Source organism: Egretta garzetta, unplaced genomic scaffold (assembly GCF_000687185.1).
Source record: "Egretta garzetta isolate BGI_Z169 unplaced genomic scaffold, ASM68718v1 scaffold333, whole genome shotgun sequence".
NCBI lineage: Eukaryota > Metazoa > Chordata > Aves > Pelecaniformes > Ardeidae > Egretta > Egretta garzetta.
In genome coordinates, this window is record NW_009259179.1 from 1,561,409 (window position 1) to 1,582,542 (window position 21,134).

Sequence of the window (21,134 nt, forward strand, 5' to 3'; positions counted from 1 at the left end):
CAGGGCCGCTACCAGGACCCCTACTACGGGGGGTATGGGGGGAGGAACGGCTCCGAAGCGCCCTACGTGCCGCAGAGCACCTGGAAGGCTGAGCCAGCGTATCCCACCAGTAACACCGTGGGCCAGGCTCCTCCCGGGCTCTACCAGCCGCCTGGCACGAAGAAGACCTACATCACCGACCCGGTGCTGGCCCCCCAGCCGCCTGCTATGCAGCAAAAGGTAGGGGATGTGGGTGCTCACCGGCCTCCCTGGGGGAGCAGAAAGCCACATGGCTGAATGTGCCCTGGCACCCTTCCTAAAAGTTGGTGTGGGGGGGGCTAAATGGTGGGGGGCTAAACGGTGCCTGCGAGGGCTTGGGGCAAGTCTCCTTCCATACGTCGTCTTAAAGCTGGAAGTAGAGAACTCTTGTCTGGTTTGAAAAGAGGCTTTTGTAGGGGCTTAGAAATGCTGTCATCCTCAAAGGGTGAGATGGGGTCATGTGTGGAGGCATGGTGTCACCCTGTGGGCAGGACGGAGGTTTTGTCCCTCTGACATGATGTTACCTAAGGAGCTCGCTGGCCATGCCTCCATACGGCATTGCTGTGCTTGGGTCTTTCCTTCTGGGCCCTCCCAAGATCAAACAAGAGGTTGGGTTGGAGTTTCTGCTCCGTGTGCTTGTGGACCCCTCTGGTTCACTGGACAAATCCTTCCTCTTCTCAGGCAGATAGGAGGTACGCTGGAGACTGGTTTTGATTGTGGTTCAGAGCGATTGCAGAGGTTGACCTCTGGTGTGTTGCTGTTCAACAATCACTTATCACCGAAACCACATGGAAATGAGTTCCCACAGAGCTCAGCTCTGATTTTCCTCTCAGGTTATGGTACGGTGGGTGGCCTCCATCCACTTGAACCGGTGCCCAGCCCTCATAAAGCGAAGCCGATTTGAGATAGAAAGTTGAACTGGTCTGCCTGGTTTCTCTGCCCAAACTTTGACCCTGGCTGGCTTTTGTCACTTCTGCTGGTGGCCATCTCTAACGTGGCTCTTGGGGGAGCACAGGAGCTTTAGCTTTGTGGGGTCCTTGTAGTGTATGACGGGCTTAGGCTCCACCGGAGGGTGAGGATGGCCAAGCCCAGGTGGGGAGGCAGTGAACCCATCACTGCCCAGGCCCACCCTGCCTCGGTCTCAGCATGTCCCTGCTCTTCAGCTTGTGGGTGCTCACCGGGAAGGGGGAAAAAGCTTCTGACACGTAACAGTAAGTCTGTCCTTCTGGCATTTCCTTCACTAGAAGCACACGGACTGTTTCCCGTGAATTCCACTTTTCCTGACAGTGGGAACTTTTGAAGGCAAAGATGTTTCTCCAGGCAGTTCAGAGATGGCGATACATTACAAATGTTCTTGCAACATTATTTGCTAGCAGCTAAGAAACGGCTTTTTCCCTTTTCTTCCCCTTCCTTACCAAGAAGTTAGGAGTGAGGAGAGAAGCAATAAACTCTCAGCTCTGCAGGTACTTGGTGTAGAGCTCCGATTGGAAAGTGGTGAAAGACACAAAATTTGCACATAGCCTTAACTTGTGTAAACTGCTGTGGTTCCAGTGGAGTCACTGAGGAGGTGCTGAGGTACAGCACATCCATATTTAGACTTTTATAGATACAAGTAGGGTTATATATATAAAAAATTTAAAAAGTTTAGTTCAGTCAGCATCTCTATGGAAACGCAAATCATCTCGAACCACAAACAGCACAAGCCTGTTAGTCTCATTTGCATTACAAAGCTGGAGGGACAATTTAATTTAGCTCAAGTTTGGGGTTTCATGTGCGTATATATATAAAAATATATATGTGTTTGTGTGTGTGCACGTGGTGTTTGCAAATACACATGCAGAAACACTTCATATATATCTCTATAAAAATAATTTCTGTTCTTCTGCAAAACAGACTTATTATCTGCTTGGTGACAAATCCCTCCAGAACTTCATTCCCTTCAAGCCTGCTAAATATCTGCATTATTACCTATTTCGCTTTTGAACTTACAACTCTTCTCTGATGTTGGCGGCAGAGTCTGCTTGGTTGCTGCTTTGTAACATATATAGTTTAATTGGTGAAGAATTGGAGGTGATCTTACAGTCTAACAGGAAATGCTCAGGGATAGAACACACTATACCTTGCCAATGAAGCAGTGTTGTCCAGTTTTACCGCATGCTGTTCTCTTCCTTTGCAGACTCACTCATTCATAAAATCAACTTTTGGAACGATTTTATTTGAAGAGAAAAAAAAGGAAGGCTATGTTAGAGCCAGGTATCTGATAGGAAGAATTGTCACTGTAATTTGACTTGTTGGCTACAATGTGAATTTTAACATCTTTTCCTACACACAACTGGCTTCTACATTTCATTGTGTTTTGCCTTTTCAAGGTTGTTCTGAGGCCTTTCAGTTAAGGCAATTGATTTGAGAAGCCAGGGTAAGAAGCAGGCTTTAATACATATCACATAAAATGCAAGAAGACCCTTAGGAATTTTTCTTCTTGCAAGGGTATGATCTTAAAATATAAAACAATTTCTAAATGTATTCAAAAAATGCTTTCTTAATTTTGAACGCACTTCGTTTGCAAAATATTAAGGATGTTGTAAAAAATCCACCTTAGATTAGAAGTTCATGGTCCTTAATTTTAATACATACTGTGATCCATCACTATGAGAGGTAAAAATTTTCATTGAATTTGTTTAGGGTTTTTAAAGGGTAAAAAAATAAAGAAGGATGTTTATATTTTGCATTCTGGCTGGGAAGAGGTTCATGGTACTGTGGCTCTGTGTTTTTTGCTGCGTACTAATCGTGTTGAGGTCGCTGCTGATCCAAAATAAATCTGGATCGGTATGGGAACAGCAAATAATCTGTACTGGTTCTTAAAGCCCACTGAGAACAATGAGTTTTACTCACACACAGCGCTGAGTTGCATTCTGTCCTTGGGCCGGTTATGGAAGTGAGATCATGGATGTGAAACCTCTGTGCATTTTAGTCTTTTGTAGCACCCTGTCTAGCTTTAATACCCAAGTCCTAGTTAGGAAATGAACTGGTGGAGTGCCTGCCCTCGTTTAGGTAGATGGTGGGGATTTCTGTAGGAGCAGCGGAGTTGTCATGAGACTGTCACAGAAACATGTGATACAACTGGCTGCTCTTGTATTTTTTTCCAGTGGTGCTGTGCCTGCTCAGACCAAGTCAAAGTCTGAAGCCTCTCTCTTAACTTCTCCCCTCCCAAAGGCCAGGGAGCACAAGACCGGCGTGACTCATTAGGTACACTGATTTCTGGCACCAAAATGTCCACAGTAGAAAACAAAAATGTCAGAGCTGGTTTCTGACATGGAGAGTTCCTGCAAGTTTGCCCTGTGGTCAAAACGGAGTTGACGAAACTCCCACCACTGACAAGCTCAGCTATCACCAAATGTTTCTGTGCTGAACTAGTAAAGACACCAAATACCCTTGTCGAGCTCTCCTATCTCCAAATAGGTCTGTGTCCTTTCACTGTTTTTGCTCATGTTTGAGTGTTTTTGAGACGCTATTGAGTGTCTCCCGGGTAGCTTTGTGGACCTTTCAGGGACCTCATGTGGCTCCGGTTGTATTTCAGGTGTGGCCACTGTAGACACCTGGGAGGTCTGTCCTTTCTAGGTCTTGGATCCTTTGTGCTCTCCTTCTTCTTTCTGAATCTACTCATAGGCCTGGGGAACCGTGTTCTCTCCCAAAGGAACCCGCACATTTTTGGCATCCAGAGTGGGCACCGCTGAAATCATCTGAGCCAGCTTGTGGTTTTGGTCCAGAATGGTGGAATCTTAACAAAAACATTGATCTCTTGAGAGCAATTGGCTGATTTGGGGAGAACAAAAGAGTTTGGTAGCTCTGATTTAGTATAGCATCCAAATCCATGCTCCTTTGCTGCAGATTGGCTGGAAGGAGTAAGGGAGCAGTGTCCCTTTGGTAGCTGTGTCTGTTCTCACTAACATGGCACAAGTGTTTGAGTTACCTAATGTGCTTAGCCCACACCAGCTGTGTAAATTGTCCCAATTTACATATATACAAGCATAGGTGCATATGGAGCACGACCTCTTCAGACAGCCCTTCTGTGTTGTGCACCGTTCTAGGTGAACACCGGGGAAATTAAGTGGGGAGACAACTGGAAAAGGTAAAATTAACAAGGTAGCTTATGCTTTTGGCAATGATTTAGGTGGTGGTGGCTGCTCGTGATTAGCAGACCTCAACCACCGCATCGTTTCCGCACTGCTGGAGGTGGTGTTTGCTGCCTGCTGCAACCAGCATCGACATGGTCTCATGAAACTTGCAGTGCCCAAAAGGGGACTGTGACGGCTCGCTGTTTTCTCATTTTACACAGCTTTTGTCAGTTTTTCCACTGATTTAATACCTGTGATGGAGACATTCACTTGGAAGTTTCATCTTTGCCTCAGAAACATCTGCTCACCAGTGTTCTTTGCTATGACTGATGCACTTCTCTTGTACTGGTTTAATAATTTTTGCAGTCTGCCATCACTCACATAAAGTAGATACCTCCGGCACTTGCATTTGAACTGAGACTAATGCTCTTGCTTTTTGCTGTTAATCTAGTGACTAGGAATTTTTTATTCTCTGCAGATGAATAAATGCAATCTGCCAGATTCCCTCCTGCTGTCACAGGGATATATTCTTTCTTAGTGTTGCTTTTTGCTTATGGAGAAAGGCAGGCAGCTTGATGTACACTGCCTGGCTTCCCTGAGTGTCTTCTCCCCAAAAATCTCCTATCTCCACCCAAGTGTCCTCTTCCTAAAAGTCATGTGTTGAAAATTTCCACTGGCTGGGATTCAGAAACGGTGCAAAATGATGTTTGAAGTTCATTTTCTGTAAGTGTGAGACGCTAAAATAAAGCAAAACCAAGTAAAATGAAGAAGGTTTATCTAAAATATTCTACTTTGGCATTTAATGAATTAAAAAAGAAAGAAAACTAATGTAAAATGAAATAAAAGGTGAAATTCCAAAATTCAGAGTTGAATTTGTAATTTCAACGTGACATTTCAAAATTTCCAGATGAATACACAGTTCCTTTCTACCCTGAGAATAGCAACAAATGTCAAAATGTTGACATTCGTCACAAAACAGTAATTCTGAGTTCTAACCAGCACTAGCTGTGTATCAGCTGCTGACTCTGTTACTGCTTCTGGGTGGATTAAATTAAATGCTGTTGCTTCTGTTAAAGCGAGGAGGAGGGGAAGAAGGCAGTGGTTTCTAACAATGAGATGAGAAGCTCAGAGTAAGGACTTGGTGGTATTCTGGCACTGAGAATGATGTTTTCCTCTTCAAGGTATTACAAATCTCTGCATCAAAATCTTGGTGGATTTCTTCAGGATTTTTGGGTGAAAAGGTGCTGGCAAGGGATGCAAAGAGGAGTTTTCAAAATGGCATGCTTATCCTGACTGCAGGAATCCAACGCAGTCTGGTTTATACCCTAAACTTTTGAAAAAGCCCAATTCTTGGCTTGAAATGTGTTTAACATTTTAGTTTCAGAACTTTACTGTTTGTTCTTTGTATTATATTATTATTATTTCAGCACTCCATATACTAGCAGGAACCGGCTGATGACAGAGCAATTAATCAGATTTGTCTCTTAGGAATCATATATTTGAGTTGCTTTCCTGAAATAGAGAAACACTGAGTGGCCAAACAATTACCTTGAAGTTAAAGATATCATGGAGCCTGCAGTTACAGGAGTAAGTCAGGTCAGCATATACTGAGAAACCAACTTAAATTTACAGCTTCAGGATGCAGCTTTTGCAGCTTTAGCCTTTAGTCAGCCACAATGGGTTACTAATATACAGGGTATAATTGAGAAAGAGGCTTTTGGCATAATACCTGGATGTTCTTTCTTGCTACTTCTTAAAATAAGCTGAGGACAATGCCTCTATACATGATAAGGCATGGAGCAACCTTGAAGTTAATTAAGGGCTCTGTTTCTGTGCTGTTTAACTCCTGATAACCAAGAGTGTCTGCCTTGACAGATACTGCCAGATCATGTCACAGTCTAACACATAAGGATTTTGTATCTGAGGCCACAAAAGGTAGTGAGTGTGTATTTACCTATAGGTGGAAAGGAACATCTGAAGGGGAGGCTGTCTCATTTTCGAGCAATGGTGCTTGCCTTGAACCCTGGGGCGACCTGAGCTCAGGTCCCTAATGGGCAGCCTTGTCTGTAGCATGAGGCAAGGATGGTGGGCCTTGCTACCGGTTTACAGCTTTCAGTTCAAAAAGCAGCACTCTTAAAAATTAATGCCACTTAATTAATTTGCAGGCATACTCTGACTGTTGTGTGTGATGGTGCTGCTGATTACTGGAGGAGCTGTTTCCTTCCATTTTAAAGTACACTTGGTCCAGCCACATTGGAATTCTCCCAAAGCCAAGGCACGTGGCGAAGCTGTTCTTCTATCAAAGAACCCTTGTGTCATTGTCAAGTGTAGGAGATGTGGAGCGTCTTGGTGCCATTGGATGGCTCTTCTGTTTGAGGTGGGAAGGGCTCTGGCTGCCCTGTTTGGGCTTATGACCCAATGGTAATGGCAGTGTTAAGACAAGGAACTACTTACATCATAGTGATGCTTTGGGTGATGTGATATTTTGGTCATGTCATTTGGAGAGGATCGTCCTACGTTTGGATGATTTTCCCACTGACCGCTGTGAAGCATATTTGTGGTCTAAATCCAGTTCTTAACAGCACATGTACGCATATTATAGTAATGGTTCGTTACTAAAGCACCACTTTGTGTAGGGAGCTGTGCACAATTTAAAATATGATTCATTTCTCCATTGATAGGCGTGGTTGTTCACAACCAGACTCTTGAGCCTAGTACTTCAATGAACAGGCAAGTTAGAAAATGGTCATGGTGCACAGTGAGCAGTGTAAGCCATGTAGGATCCCACCTAAAACCATCTACAAAGAGTAGAAAGTAGTCTGTAATGGCTGCTGATAGAATATTTTTTCTTCCAAGAGTAATGGTAAGAAATAGTTGGTAATATATGGTTATATTTACTGATCATAAATGTTCTGGTACTAAACTAACTTAGGCCCCCACATGATGAATGGGCTTCCTGTTAAGATTTACCTCTGAATAACTATAAAGAAACACAATATAGTAAATTAAATAGCAGCCTTTGGAAAAAAAGTTTAAAAAAAAAAAAAAAAGAAGAGGAGGTTTCCTATCACAAGCTGAAAGAACTCCTGCAAGGCAAACAGAATCTGCAATTATACTGACAGTTTTGTTCTTAAATGAAAATAGTAGTGAATTATAAAGCTGTAAAATTGTTTTCACAACAATATTTTGTTTTTATAACTCATGCTATTTCACTTAGTAGCTGCCTGGCTCCAGAGCAAGTTATATAATGTGATATTATGAATATGGAGCCTCAACTTTTTGTCTAGGGAATTAATTTAAGGGCTCTAAACTTTCCAATCACATTTTCTTCTTTGTTCGAGATGCAGTGTATTCTCTCTGCTTGAAAAAAAAGTCAGATGAACTGTGTCTTGCTTGTAGCCGAGTAGTATTCATATGCCTCTTTATCCACACTAATAGGGCAGTGACTTAGTTTTACATGGATCCTTAAAATAGTCCAGATTGAAATGTGCCGTCTGAAGTCAGCTACATAAAACAAATTAGAAGAGCAGAGCTGCTGTGTGTTAGCTGATCAATCCAGCATTAGCAAGGATTTTCCACGGTGTGGTTTAGCACCAGCACAGACAGATGAATTATTATTACTGTCAGTATCACTCATCCCCCCCAATTAAACCTTTTTCTAAACAAACAAACAAAATTTCTTCAAATGAATTGGCAGTAACTTGAACTGACGTATTAGGATTACTTTAGTCATCAGTAAAATGGAACCACACCTGACCTATAATAGAGCAGATTAGCTATAATAATTTTCATCCCGTTATTGCCTAGTTAGACTCTATTTTACCAACACCTGAAGGATATTTTCTTCAGGGGTTTCCTCCGGCTTTGTGAGAGCTGGTCGCTCATTAAATGAGTCACCTTCTTTTCTGCTGTTGCTGAGAGAGAGCTTGAAGTGAAACATAATGGCTTTTTCAGCGGAAAAAAATTGCAGAAGTGGCCAAGGAAGCCCCTGCTGTGTATATGCCACTGATGGATTCCTTCTAGGCTGTCACCAGGAAGCCCGGTGGGTTTTATTTTTCAGTCTCCATCAGATGCCAGAAGAAATCTCCGTGAAGAGGTGTCCTGCAACATTGGTACTCTTGTAAACCTCAGTTTCATGAGTATCTTGCAGACTTAAAGTCCCAGGCAACTCTCGTGTTTCCCTGGTCTGAGGATCAGCAGCAGAGAGGTGCCCTGTGCCTCCTTCTCCAGCTTGTGTTAGAAGGCGGCTCTTCCCTTTCCTCTGCCACATCAAAGTCCTCTCTCCCTCCTGTTAAGCAACGCTTACTTGTGACCTCTCTTCTTCCAGGCTGCATCCCAAGAACACGCTTTAGAAACACATCAATTCTTGCATGGCCTTGTTTGAATACTTCAGTTAAAACTTTCTCCTGAACCTATTTTTTTAACTGCATTTCCTGTAATCTAGATTTTTCATGACTTTTAAGTGTTTACACATAATTTGCCCCGAGGGTGCTTATCCCCCAAGGCTGAAGCTTAAAATTGGGGCTTTTGCTGCTGTTGAATTTTCAGATCACCAAGCAAGTGGTGGATGAGTCTTTCTAGTAGATTTTACATACAAGGAAACACCGCAGTTGTATTGCAGGCAGACATGGCCCTGTGGATAACAGAGGGTGTTGGAAATGCATGTGCTTGTGTTTGTTTCTTTGTGAGATTGCTCACCAATAAATACGTCCAAATATAGTTTTCAAATCTGAATTCAGCTTCCCACCCACCTTTCTTTAGCCTTTCACCATCAGGTCACCTTCTGGTGAATAAATACCGCACAGCAATTAAAACCGTATGTGTAATTAAAAGAAATTCAGCATAAATTTAAACAGCATGAAGATAAGAAAGGTAAAAGGATAAAGACAACTAGAAGCTCAGTTCTGTGTGACCCGCTTTTGAATAAACAACATTATATTCCACAGTCAATTATCCAAAAAGTACAATGTGTTCTGTTGCCAAAAAAAGGTTGTCAGATAGAAGTGGTTAGTCAAAAGGACACATGCACTGGAGTGAACATTAGTCTATTGTACTCAGTATAATATTATACAAACAGAGCTGGTTTGTTGCTGGCTTTTTTCTTTTTTTTTTTGATTTTTGACCACAGATGAGATTATGCAGCTTTTTAATATTATTTCATAAACATCTAATTGCAGGCTTCAGCAAGAGGTGCAGGCATTGCTAGGGAAATCAAATAAGGTATGCTCTGTGCAGCCCAATAATAAGGCTTCCAATACAAAAGTGGAAAAACAAGTCATTAGTTACAACCATCGAACGGAAGAGGTCTAATGGGAGCCACAGGATAAACATTCCATTTTATTATGTCTTCGTTATATGTTTTGCAAGACTCTGTGGTTATAAATTAAAATTGCTTTTTGCAGCAGTGGCTGTAAAAAGTTCAAAATCTGTGAATGTACCTATTATTTTTATTTATATCACAGCAGGCTGCTAGCAAAATTAACTTTTTTTTCCTCCTGTTTGTTAGTTAAAAGATGAAAAATGCATACAAATGCATATCTCCAGGCAGCACTCAAAAATGCCCCCCTCTTTTTTTTTTTTTTTTTTTTTTTTTCCTTAAATCAAGGTGGCATCAATTTAAAGTGGAAGACAAAAGGGGGAAACCCAAACATCTCAGATAAAATGAGCAGCTTCACCATTACACAAGTTGGTAGGGTCTGGTGTTTGTTTAGAAATTTAAATTAATGCTAAAGTAATGCTAGGGAAAGTGTCCAGATTATGTACACAGATTATGTTCACAGATGAGATGGGGTTTATACTTGAGACCACATCGCTGACAAAGCAGAATACTTTCCAGGGCTCTTCCCCAGTTGAACTGGCAGTCTTGAAGACCCTGATTACCAGCAGAAAAAGCAGTGTCAGGACAGGATTTTCCCATGCTGCCTCCTGCCTTCTGAGCAGGCGGATGACGTGCTGCTGTGTGAGGGAATGCATTCAACCTCTGACTTTCCGCCCTGGACTCTTTTCTGAACCTTCCAGCAAAACAATTAATTTGTTTGGTTTTTAATTCAGCTTTTGGAAGTCACTGCCCCAAGGTAACAGCCAGAGCAAGAGATTGGTGGAATGGAGGTTTGTGGGGGTTGGAAACATCTGTTTCTCCATTTAAAAAGGATACAAAGGACATGCAGTCATAAACCCTCAACAAGCCTTCTGCTTCCATTTAGGAGTTAATCATTAACTGTGGAACCATAGACAGCTGCCTCTCTCGAAGACAGGCTATTCCGTACCTGTACAGTAGATCAGTGCCTTTCACCTTGCAAATCCCAAGCGTCAGCAAATTACTTCTGAGCTGTACTTCCCCCTGATCTATGAAAGCCTGTTGTTGGATGCTTAAATTCATTATGGGGGGCCTGCACCTCCAAGGGAGAAATAAAAAATGTATGCAAATTAAAAGAGGCAGAAAACCACTGCCCTAGGGCCTTTCCTACTCTTTCACATTACCGTTCCCCATGGGTCGTCGAGGAGGCAAGCTGAGGTGGTCTCACTTGGGCTGGGAATTTCTGCTGTAGGGGTGAACAAGGTTGGTGAGGACCTTTCTCCAGGGACTGGACAGAAAGAGCCTCCAGGCAAGGACCACAGCACATCACTAGGATGCACCAGATCAAAGCAAAAAATTATAGGTGCTTCTGTGTCTACCCAGTGCTGCTGTTTCTGTTTATTACCACTATAATTTTCCTAGTGGCACTTAATAATTGTTCTAAATACTAGATAATGCCAAGAAATCAATACCATGGGACCTAATTGTTTTTCGATCATCAGGAAATTAAAAAAAAATGTGTTTAGTGCCAAGGGACCTGTTTTAGAGTAAAAACCTTAATTTTTCTATACAAGTTGAGTTCCTGCAAACTTTGCCTCCCACTGTGCTGACAGTTTCTGAGAAATTATCTTATTTCCCATTTTAGATCTTGGACAGTGACTCAGTATGCCCTGGAAATACTATCATTCTAGCAATTTTCTCATGTGGTAGCTCAGCTTAATGTCAGAGAAATGTGTAGTTATGAGTCCAGACACTATAATATCGGACTTAGGTTCTAAAAATAAATGTTTGGTTAACTTTTTAGTTGTCAACAACTTTTCTACTGCCACACATGCTAGAAAATGGAATAAGTGGCCTCACACGATTCCAGGCACTCTCTGTGGTCAACAGAAGGATCTATAAAAGATTAAACATGCTGGTAATACAGATAAATGCTGTGGCCACTCTTGCCGTGCAGCGCGTATGCCCTGCTGTGTAGAAGTTTGGGAGCAGAAGAGTTAACCTTGTACTAGGAAGAGCAAGTGAGCAAGTGTGGGTCTAGATAGGCCTTGCTAGCATGCCTGATTTCTCAAATGTCTCCTTTCTGGCTTTAGGCTATGTAGTTTAACCTTTTTCCATCTTAGTTTCCTCTGTAAAACGGGTATAACGTTTGCCTCCTGTATCACAGTGGGGGTTTTGAGACTTGATTGTCTGCAAAGTAGTTTTAAAGTCTATAAATGCAAAGTATTATTCCTATTTTCTAGTGAAAGGCAATTGAAATCATGTGCAGAGCCTCTCACAGCAGGCACAGTGGTTATTTGCAATGAAGGATATTTTTGCACCTTTGTATGGAAATGAAGAAAAGACCTCTCTTAAATCTGCGGCTATTAAAACCAGTTAACTTTTAGCATTTACGTAGTGTTTTATATTTTCAGAGCACTCTTATGAATCTTAACTAATTTCTTCACAAAGCCTTGAAAAGGCATACGGCAATATCCTGCGTTTATGGTCATTTCTCCATAATCATGGAGGGAGAAAGTAACTCAGCCAGGCTCACATGGGTAGCAGCCACATGGCTTTCTCCTTCATCGGTCTGCGGCTGGGTACCTGTGCTGAGGAGATAAGGTTGCCTCAGAGGTGGAGAATGAATGAATTAACCAAGTCATATGGTTTTAAGGATGAGTTAACTTTTGGACAGTGAGGTATGTACATGCTAGCCCTGAGGAACAATGCAGCGTCCTGACCTTATCTGGGTCTAAGGGGTTTGGTGGGATTTAGAATGAATGTGGCCCACTCCCTCATCTGCTGAATGTGTGCTTGGAGCAGGAATAGACAGTGCCTCGCCATGACATAAGTCCCTGTTTTGTTTTGTTGCCAAGCATGAGGAAAGGCCAGTGAGACCAGGCATGACTACTAGCATCCCGGACTTTTCTGTTACTGAAGCATCTGCATGTTTTATGGTGAACCAGATGCAAAGAATGTGGGAAATGAGGAAGAGCATAAATGTTGTTGCCCAGTGTTCAGGATTCTTCAACCAGTTTCCTTTGGTGTTCAATCTGGGATGGCTCATCTGACATTTGGTGGCCATGTTATGCCCCATTTGGTTTTAGAAGGCTGTAAAACAAACTCATTTATGAAACGAGCTGTTTTGCAGCTGGAGTCAGGCTATCTCTGTACATTAATTCCAGCTGTTGGGTGTTTGTGAGATGAGAAGCCAGGAATGGAAACACGCAAACATCCAAAAAGCTGCAGCAGATACAATACCACATATATTGAGCCCATATGCAGAATATGCCTGGAATAATATTTTAGCAATGAGTTTGATCTATCATGTGAAGGCACTTGAGTTGTAATGTACAGGTTACCATTTCGTGATATGTGTATTGGAACAGAGAGATGTCGGTATAGCTGTATTAACTTCGGAGCAACTGTGTTGATTTAATAATAGCTGGGAATATAGATCAGAGGCTAACATAGGGTTTGTCATCTGGGGTTCTCAAGCAACAACTAGGAGACTGAGTAAATCACAGAGTAGCCTCTCCTACTCTGTTACTCCCTGCCTGTCTAAAACAATTACACCTCAAACCTAATTCTGGTGTTGCTGTGACTTTACGGTTAGCTCCAGGGGAATCAACACCTTAGACTTCCTGGGATGTAGGAGAGCTTGGACTAGCCTTATGCTACCCTTAACATTTTTTGATACTTTCTTTTGTGAGACATTGATTCTGAGCAATCAGAGATTTTACTTCCCATATAACAAGGTATCCATGTGTGAGTTCTTGTAAAGAAGCAGGAGCAGGAACACGGGAACAGAACAGCTCAGGTAAATGACACCCCAGGTGGGATACCTCTCCATTTCTGGGGAGGTTTGCTGTAGCTTTCAGAGTGGGATGTGGCTGATTGGGGTTGTTCACGCACAGGCACCACCCGTGCTGTGGGACTGGTCAGAAAGGACTGTTGGCAGTATAGATAGAGAGCAAGGGTAGGTGTCAGGGTGGGTTGGTTGTGGACATGCATCCTCACAGATACAAAATGTAAATAACGTTGAAAACTTGGGCCATTTTTACAGATCTGTGATTCCTCCTAAAGTTTCTTTCCAAGCCTACTCCTGATTTTTCCCAGAAGGGCTCCTGTGTATCTCACATCCTGTTTTTCTTGGAGAGTATTTTTTTTTCTGCTTCTCTTATGCCCTGCATAAGAGGCATCTGTTCACTCCTCAGTGATGAATAAATACAAGGTCTGTGTGTGAGGTTCAATATACAAGGTCCAGAGCATTGTGATGACAGTGAGCAAGGAAGCTACATTGAGCTTTTGCTGATGAGAGTTTATTGCTGATGGTTTCATATCAGCTCGTATCTGCCTCAGCTGTCCTGCAGATGCCTTTCTTCCCCAGCACTGATTTTTGGTTGAATTGCAGGAGACTGTGATTCCTCAGCAAAGGTGTGCAGCTTTCCTCAGACCTGTGTGATTGCCACTGCGTAGATTTACTGGCAGGGGCCCAAGAGATTTAAGTGCTGGAAAAACCATGAAGACTTGTAAATCAGGGGACTACAAGAATGAATATAAAAACCTACCTGACAAAAGGAAGCAACCTCAAAACTGCCTGACATACGTTGAGTCACACAACGTAAAGTTGATTTCTGCTCCTTTTGTGCCTCTTATCCAAGAAGTTCAAAGTACTAATGCTGAAGACTGCAGCTTACTGCCTTCATCTGAACATGGGCAATGAGTTGTTTTCAACCAAAACATGGGTTAAAATGCCCTAATGTCAGCCTTCAGCACACTCTGACCAAAGAATTTGCCAGCTTGGTTTGACAGCTTGTTTGATAGAATTTTCCAGAATTTGCCAGCTTGGTAATATAGGCTTGGACCCTGTGTTACCTTCCTTTCCCCTGGGGGTTAGTGTGGATGAGCTGTTCCACACTGATTTCCCACACGGGCCTGCTTGCCCCAGGTATGTGTGATTCAGGTGACTCGTTCTTCTTTCATAGGGACTCTGGTGGGATCCCTAAATCTATCAGCAAGGGAAGAAGCCTGGGGACTTCTGCATGCAAGCAGTGAAGGATCGTAAGAATGCCTCTGAATAGCTGTCATTCATCATGCAGACAGCATGACATTAACCTTGCTTGCGTTAATTAACATGCCCAAGTCCAAAGAGTGAGTTGGTGCTGAAGTGGGGAAGTGAACCCAGAGGTTTTGACATGCAGCGGTCTGTGCTTCCTCTTAAAAGGAGAAGTTGTTGATGGCACCTGTCAGGTCTGAGGGTTGTTGTGTGAGGCCATCCAAACCGCCAAATCCAAGTTTCACTGACTCTTTCAGTTTTCCTTTTTTCCTGCTGGGCTGGGTTGTCAGCTAAGTTCTGAGGGAAAGGGGCATGTCTGGGTGCCTTCCTGGGAGCTGCGGGGCACCGCAGGTGAGCCTAGACCAGAAGCTGGAGCTGGGATGTCTTTCAGGCGCTGCTACAGAATGACATTGCCTCACTGGCTGGGATGCACAGGCACGGGGCAGCAAGCAAAGCAAACACGGGTGGGTTTGTGTGTTTGTACATCAGAGCGCAGCTGCCTTGTCTGCTTGTTTCAGAGCTCAAGGGAAAGGGGACAGCCAGCGGTCACCAGCCACCTTTAGTAAAACATCTCAATCAGTCATTTGGTTGTGTTGTTTATTACGGGACAGCACCGCCCACACAGCATGTAAGTTTATCCCTACCTGTCTTAGTCCAAAGGCTAGGGCAGCCTGACAATGGAGCAAGCCCAAAATTCCTCCTGTGGATGGCACTGAAAGGGCAAACCTCAAGAAAGGCTTTGAGGGTAGCTCAAGGCGTAGTCAGCCCTGCTTGTTTGATCTCTCCCTGTTCTTACTCTCGCCACTACAACACACATTAGTACTGGCTGATTCATGAATGTACGTATTCCCTTCTCCCCTCCTGTATTTCTCTCTCTTGCATCTTCTAACATGTAAGAAAGCATTTGTGCAACTGGCTGGCTTCTGTTGAAAGCATCGGGCACGTTGCAGGGTTGACCTTCAGCATTTCCCTCCCTCTCTGTTCATGTTTTAACATGAACATTGTTTAACCTAGAGGCGTCAAGACCAGGGCCAGGCCTCCATTGTGTTGGATGCTCTGTTGACCCAGCAGTGTTTGTCCTGGTTATTTCTTGCAGCAGTGAGTTCCAGCAGTTCATTGCTATTTCCTTCCCTGTTTTCTCAGCACCCTGATCTGCAATACCAGCAGTCCTTCCTTTTTCACATTTTTTCCCCAAGCCAAGACACTCACCAGTTTCTGCAGTCCCCTGTGTTGTGGAAGGCCATTGCATATATACATTGCTCTCTTTCTCTGGGTCATTTGCAAATCTGCTGCTGCCACATACACAGATTGACATCTTGGGAGACCTGCTAATTTTCCCATCGGTGCGTGAGCTGTTTTGGTCCCAGTCTTTGCTTTGGAGAGTCTCCCATTGTCATTCAGTGTCTAGGGAGCTGCTGGCTTTCTTGAGCACCTTTGTTCTCTTGAGCTGGGGCACTGGCACTTGTGCAGCTGGGGCCGCTGATCTGTGTGTATTTGCTGTATTGTTTGCTCTTGTCACGCCATGTGTCCTCTAATTACACCGTCCTGGATGGGTGCCAGCAGGAGGAGGACAAGACGTGCAGCACAACATGAGATGGCATGGAGAGGTTTTACTCATATGTGAGGGAAGACTTCATCCTGCCCTTTTAGCAAATGTTTAATATTCACAGGAATGTCCAAAGTGCTCTCCTTGTTCTCAGCAAGCTATGGCCTGGCTCTGAGCAGTTCCAAATAGCCACTCGCAGCCTTGCACATGAGGCTCTGCGTGATGTGAACACGTGGCTGTTTTCACATAGGTCTTCCCTCCATACAAGCGGTGTCCTTGATGCCAAATCACCTTTGAGCCATAAAGCACTTACTGATCCCACCAAAAGCTCTCTGACCAACTGAGACAAATCCACCTTTGAAAATTGAACTAATGCAGTGTGATGACTCAGAAACATCAAGGGATTTTTTTTGTTTGTTTGTTTTGAACCACAAATGGTTCTGTTTGAGGTTTACCTAGGGTCAAGCTCCAAACTGTAGAGCCAAATTTTGACTGTGCTGATGTTTGGGGCTTAGCGCATTATAAGGAAGCCAGTCCTTAACTGGGAGGCATAATCAGATTTGAATTTCACCTTAGAGCCAAGAACTGAGCTGTAACTTCTACAGTTCTGCATTTTCTGTAAAGTAGGTATTTATAGTCAATGTAACGCTGCCACATGACTGATAAACAAGCAAGTCCCCAAAGTAAACACCATAAAGTAGGAAAGCTTTGGACAGGATTTACATCATCAAAGTTTCCCTGAATATTTTCAACGATGATCTTTTGTCTTATGTTGTCATCACCTTTTTTGTTTGTTTGCTTTTTGTTTTTCTTAATTGACCCTGTAGAGATTTCTTTTAATGTGAGCTATACACAATGCTTTACTGATACTATGTGTCAGGGAAAAATGTGCATCGTATTTGAAGGGAAATCCTGTTCAGGCATGAAGATAACACAAGATTTGTGTAGTAGGTGCAAATTAGATTTGTTTTCATCCTTTGCCTTAGTATGAGCATAGTATTTATGTGGGGATAGGTGGTACTCATTTCTAGTGCAAAATATGTTGTTGATCCTCCTAAACTGAGTGAAAGTAGCTGAAAAGTAGCTGAAAATCCCAGGGAAACGTAAAGAAGGATATTCTGGGGCATGTTCCATCCCAGGCTGGGGAATGCAACTTTTGCTTTTTGTATCTTCACATGTGATCTTGCCAAAATTTCTAGCATGCTCATAGCTCGCTCTCTTCATTGCTGCTTTGCTTTTTTTGACTTGTGATCATCTCAGCTTCATTAATAACAACTAACCCCTTTCATCACTCCGTCTCTCTGTTTATTTAGAGATTGACCTTTTGAGTGTTTGCACTAACAGTTTCTCTTTGTGAAATGTTCAGCCGCCGAAAATAAGTTCCAAGAAAGGGAATGTTATTTTTCTCTTGCATACTTGCAGCATTCAGAAGACGTGCCTGTGCACCTGCTTTTCAAAAGCAGCGCGCCCAGCTGCTCTTGCCTGTTTTGGGGTGCCCAGAGCTTAGGAGATGGTGCCCTGTAATGAATGTTAACAATTGTGATTTGGCCTGGAAGGTAGCATTAGGGCCTATTGGCAGCAGGGATCACAAGGGGGTCAAGTACTTTGTTTTGCAACCCCTTTGAAAAATCCCCTCTCTGGGATGCATCACTAAACACAGTTTCTCCCGAGCTAGCTACGTACATGAACAGCATTTTCTGCCATTTGTGGGGCTGGCTATGAGATCCATCCTGCAGAACCTGCAGCATTTAGAAGAACAAGAGCAATCTTGTCTCTTTATTACCTTACAGCAGCTAAAATGCAAATAAAAGGCAGAGAGACCTTGCATATAGAAAAACCCGTACATTTCTAGGTTTTTTGTGATCCTTGGCTACAGTCAGAAATAAAATGCAGATATGTTAACAGGACAGTGAGGTCTTGTTTGGCAGTCATTCTAGAGGTGAATATGTTGTCCTCTGAACCATTGATAGAATTTCCTCTATGAAGAAGAGAAGGTTAAAGCAGAGGAGCAAACACTGGAAAAGCATAGAAACCCTGTTCCCCCTATCGCAAACCAAAACTGGGGAATGAAAGCTCCGAAAAAGCAGGACACTAAGGATTCACATGTACCACAAACAAAAGCCGCTTTGAAACAGTTGTTGCATAGGACAGCACCCCAGTGCTCGGAATTAGGCTAGAGTGACTCTGAAGGGTTTTGACAGAGCTCCAAGATGCGACTCCTCTGCTAGGTGTGAGAGAAACAAGAAGCCACAGGGAAATGACTGCAAACCCCTTTGTCAAAAGCTTTGAGAAACCTTCCTGTCTTTGTCTTTTCCAAACTTGTCATGTCAACTCGAGCCATTGCTATTCCTAAATCTGTTACACTACAAAACACAGCACATGTGCAAGCTGCGGAGTTGCTGTTTAATGAAGCATAGTTTCCTATTGCCTGCGAGACAATTTTTACAGACATGAGGTTTGTACTTCAGTTTGGTTACAAGAGTCCAGCCCTGAGCTCAAAAGGCTGCAACATCTTCAAGCAAGGGACAGTCCTGCTGTTGTTTCTGCACTTCATTTAGCAACCCTGTTGAATTTACTAAGATTGATCAGATGAAAGCCGTGGTCAGATTCCACCTCTTCAGCCCTGAGAAGAGGTATGAGAAATTCGTCTTTGTGGTATGTGGTGTCACCATTCAGCTGCACTGTCACCTGCACTGTTGTAACCACATGGTGCAGGAAACAGCAGTGCATTAAAAAGAGAAAACATGCTGCTCCTGTCACAGTCATTTCAGGCTCAAAGCCTGGCCTGGCCATGTCCTCTGGTGCGTAACAACTTTCACTGGCTGTGGGTTCTGGCACCCGTCTTGCACTCGGGTTTCTCAACATTCAATCTGTTGATTAAGAGCCACATTTTATTTAAGTCCTGTAGGATTTGCAGCTGGCCAGGTTGCTCATGCTGAAATACGTAAGTGCCATGCCTTGCAGGGCCCTGTGATCCATCTGAGAGAGCCAGTAACCTGGGTGTCACTTGCCCAGTCCCCAAGCCTAGACGTGGCCAGGCTCTTCCTCAGCCAGTAACACATGCTGGTACTGATGCCTATTCCCCAGTATCTCTGGGGTGGGTGGTCATTTTATTCCTTCCCCTTAATTCATTATCTCTGAGACTGTCCAAAGCATGCTGCCTTTCTTTGGACTTGGTTAGAGCAAGTTTGGTTTTGCTTGCTGTGTTTATACAGACTTTTCCTTCCTGGTTATCTGGCTCTAGGTTGCACCTCCAGAATCCATGATTTATTCACCTATCTGCTGCTTCAGCTGCTTCTTTGCTGTGATCCTCACCCTTCTTTTTCTTTGCTGTGGTCCTCACCCTTCTTTTTGACGCTGCCTCTGGTCTGGGTGGACCTTGTTATGACTGCCACCAGTTGGCCCTGGGTGTTTATCTTCAGCCTCATGCATCCACCGCCTGTTTTTGTCCATGGTGAGAATCCACCACTCCTTCCATATTGCTCCTATTCTGCATTGACAGTCATGCTGATAGAGTTTGGTGCAGAGCCGAGCAAATTAAGCAGAAAGATTCACACCCAGTGGATTTCCTTGGGTTTTGGGTCATGTTATAGGAACAGACTGAAGCATTTAGCACCCAACATGCCACTAGTGTGCTGAAAGCAAAATTTTAACAATGTAGTCGCCACCCTAACTCTGCTCCAACACAGGACATCAGCTCCATAATGCAGCATCCAAGCCAGGCAGCCTCTGCTCTTCTTGCTTTTTGGTGACATTACAAAAAGTGTGCTTTGGAGATGGGCAGTCGTAGTAGCTCTGCACATCTGTGATCTTCATTAGGGAGGAGGCATAATTTCCTAGATGCCGTGTCCTGACGCAGTGGGGAGCATAGAACAAATTGGGTGATGCTGACCAACAGTTACAGGGAAAGTGGGGGGCACACAGAGTCTGTGTGGAAAGAGGCAGGGAGAGGGAGCAGGGAAACTCCCCGGTGACAGTGGACTATAACTAATAGGTCCCTGCAGCTGTCTCCCTTTTCTGGCTACACTTTCCCTCTTGATTTCCAGCATGAAGAGCAGCAGCGGAGGCCAAAAGTCTTTCCTGCTGGCAGAGAGGAGCAATTTGGACATCTCTCTGCCAAAAATGTACATTCTTGATGGAACAGCCAGATGCCTTGGCGTCACCCAAGATGCCTCAGTTCATTGAATCTTAGAAATGTAAAGGCTGGGAGGGATGGAGACTATCTCATCCCATTCCCATCAGCAAAGCAGGATTAAGTATATCCCAGGGAGCAACTCCCAGATACTTCTTCCAGGCCACTTCTGGTTTGGAATCCTGCTGTTGCTACCAAATATCGGCTGGGCTCCTGACCCGAGTTCCTGCTGGTGGGGTGCCACGAGGACGCCTAGGCTCTCCCGGCATACATTTATCAAGTCAGCCCTGTCAAGATGTTTCCTCTGTGCCAAGTTTGATATCAATAGCAATGCGGGCCTGCCGTGGGGGCGGTGAGCTGCAGTGAGTGTATTTGGGAGGGTTACAGATCTGGGCTGCCTTGTTTTCTCTGTTCTTAAAAAGAAGGAAATCTGCAGTTCTGTTGCCAAATGATGATTTTTTTTTTTCTACAATATCAAATCAAGGCCTGGAACCCTAGTTTTGCAAACACAAGGTAGAAGCTGACCTTTCTCATTAGAAATAACTCTGGAGTGAGTGAGTGAGTGAGTGAGTGAGTGAGTGAGTGAGGCTGCAGCTGTAACACACTGCGTTCTCTCTTCTTGTTTTTCTTTCCTTTGAGGCCAATTTTTTCTCTCTGGCACCTAGTATTAGACGTATACATCTATATTTGACTACTAAAGAAGCAGCCTAAGGTATGATTTTCCATAGCACAATGCATTTGACTTCAATGGGGGCTACAGGGGCACAGCAGTTTAGAAAAGCTGACCTCTGTTAGTGTTTACAGGTGCATTTCAAAGCTTGACTTCAGGCATGTGAGTTTGAAAATGTCTGACCTAAAGTCCTTTTTCCCTTTCAGTTTATCGCCAGCTCTTATCTGGTCATTACTGTAGCAGGTCATCACATTATCCCTTAGCAGTAGCCATCAGTAAGTGTCAATTTCCAGCGAATGAATTCGGTAACGCGCCT

General features: G+C 43.6%; 1 protein-coding gene across 1 annotated transcript in view; it reads left to right on the plus strand.

Annotated features, from left to right (window-relative positions):
- The window catches only part of LOC104123373 (LIM domain containing preferred translocation partner in lipoma), a 337,288-nt gene that overhangs the window by 202,551 nt on the left and 113,603 nt on the right, over positions 1-21,134 (plus strand). The window contains exon 9 of the mRNA XM_035891237.1: positions 4-219. Coding sequence (XP_035747130.1) covers positions 4-219 — 216 coding nt within the window. The remainder of the gene's footprint in view (positions 1-3; positions 220-21,134) is intronic.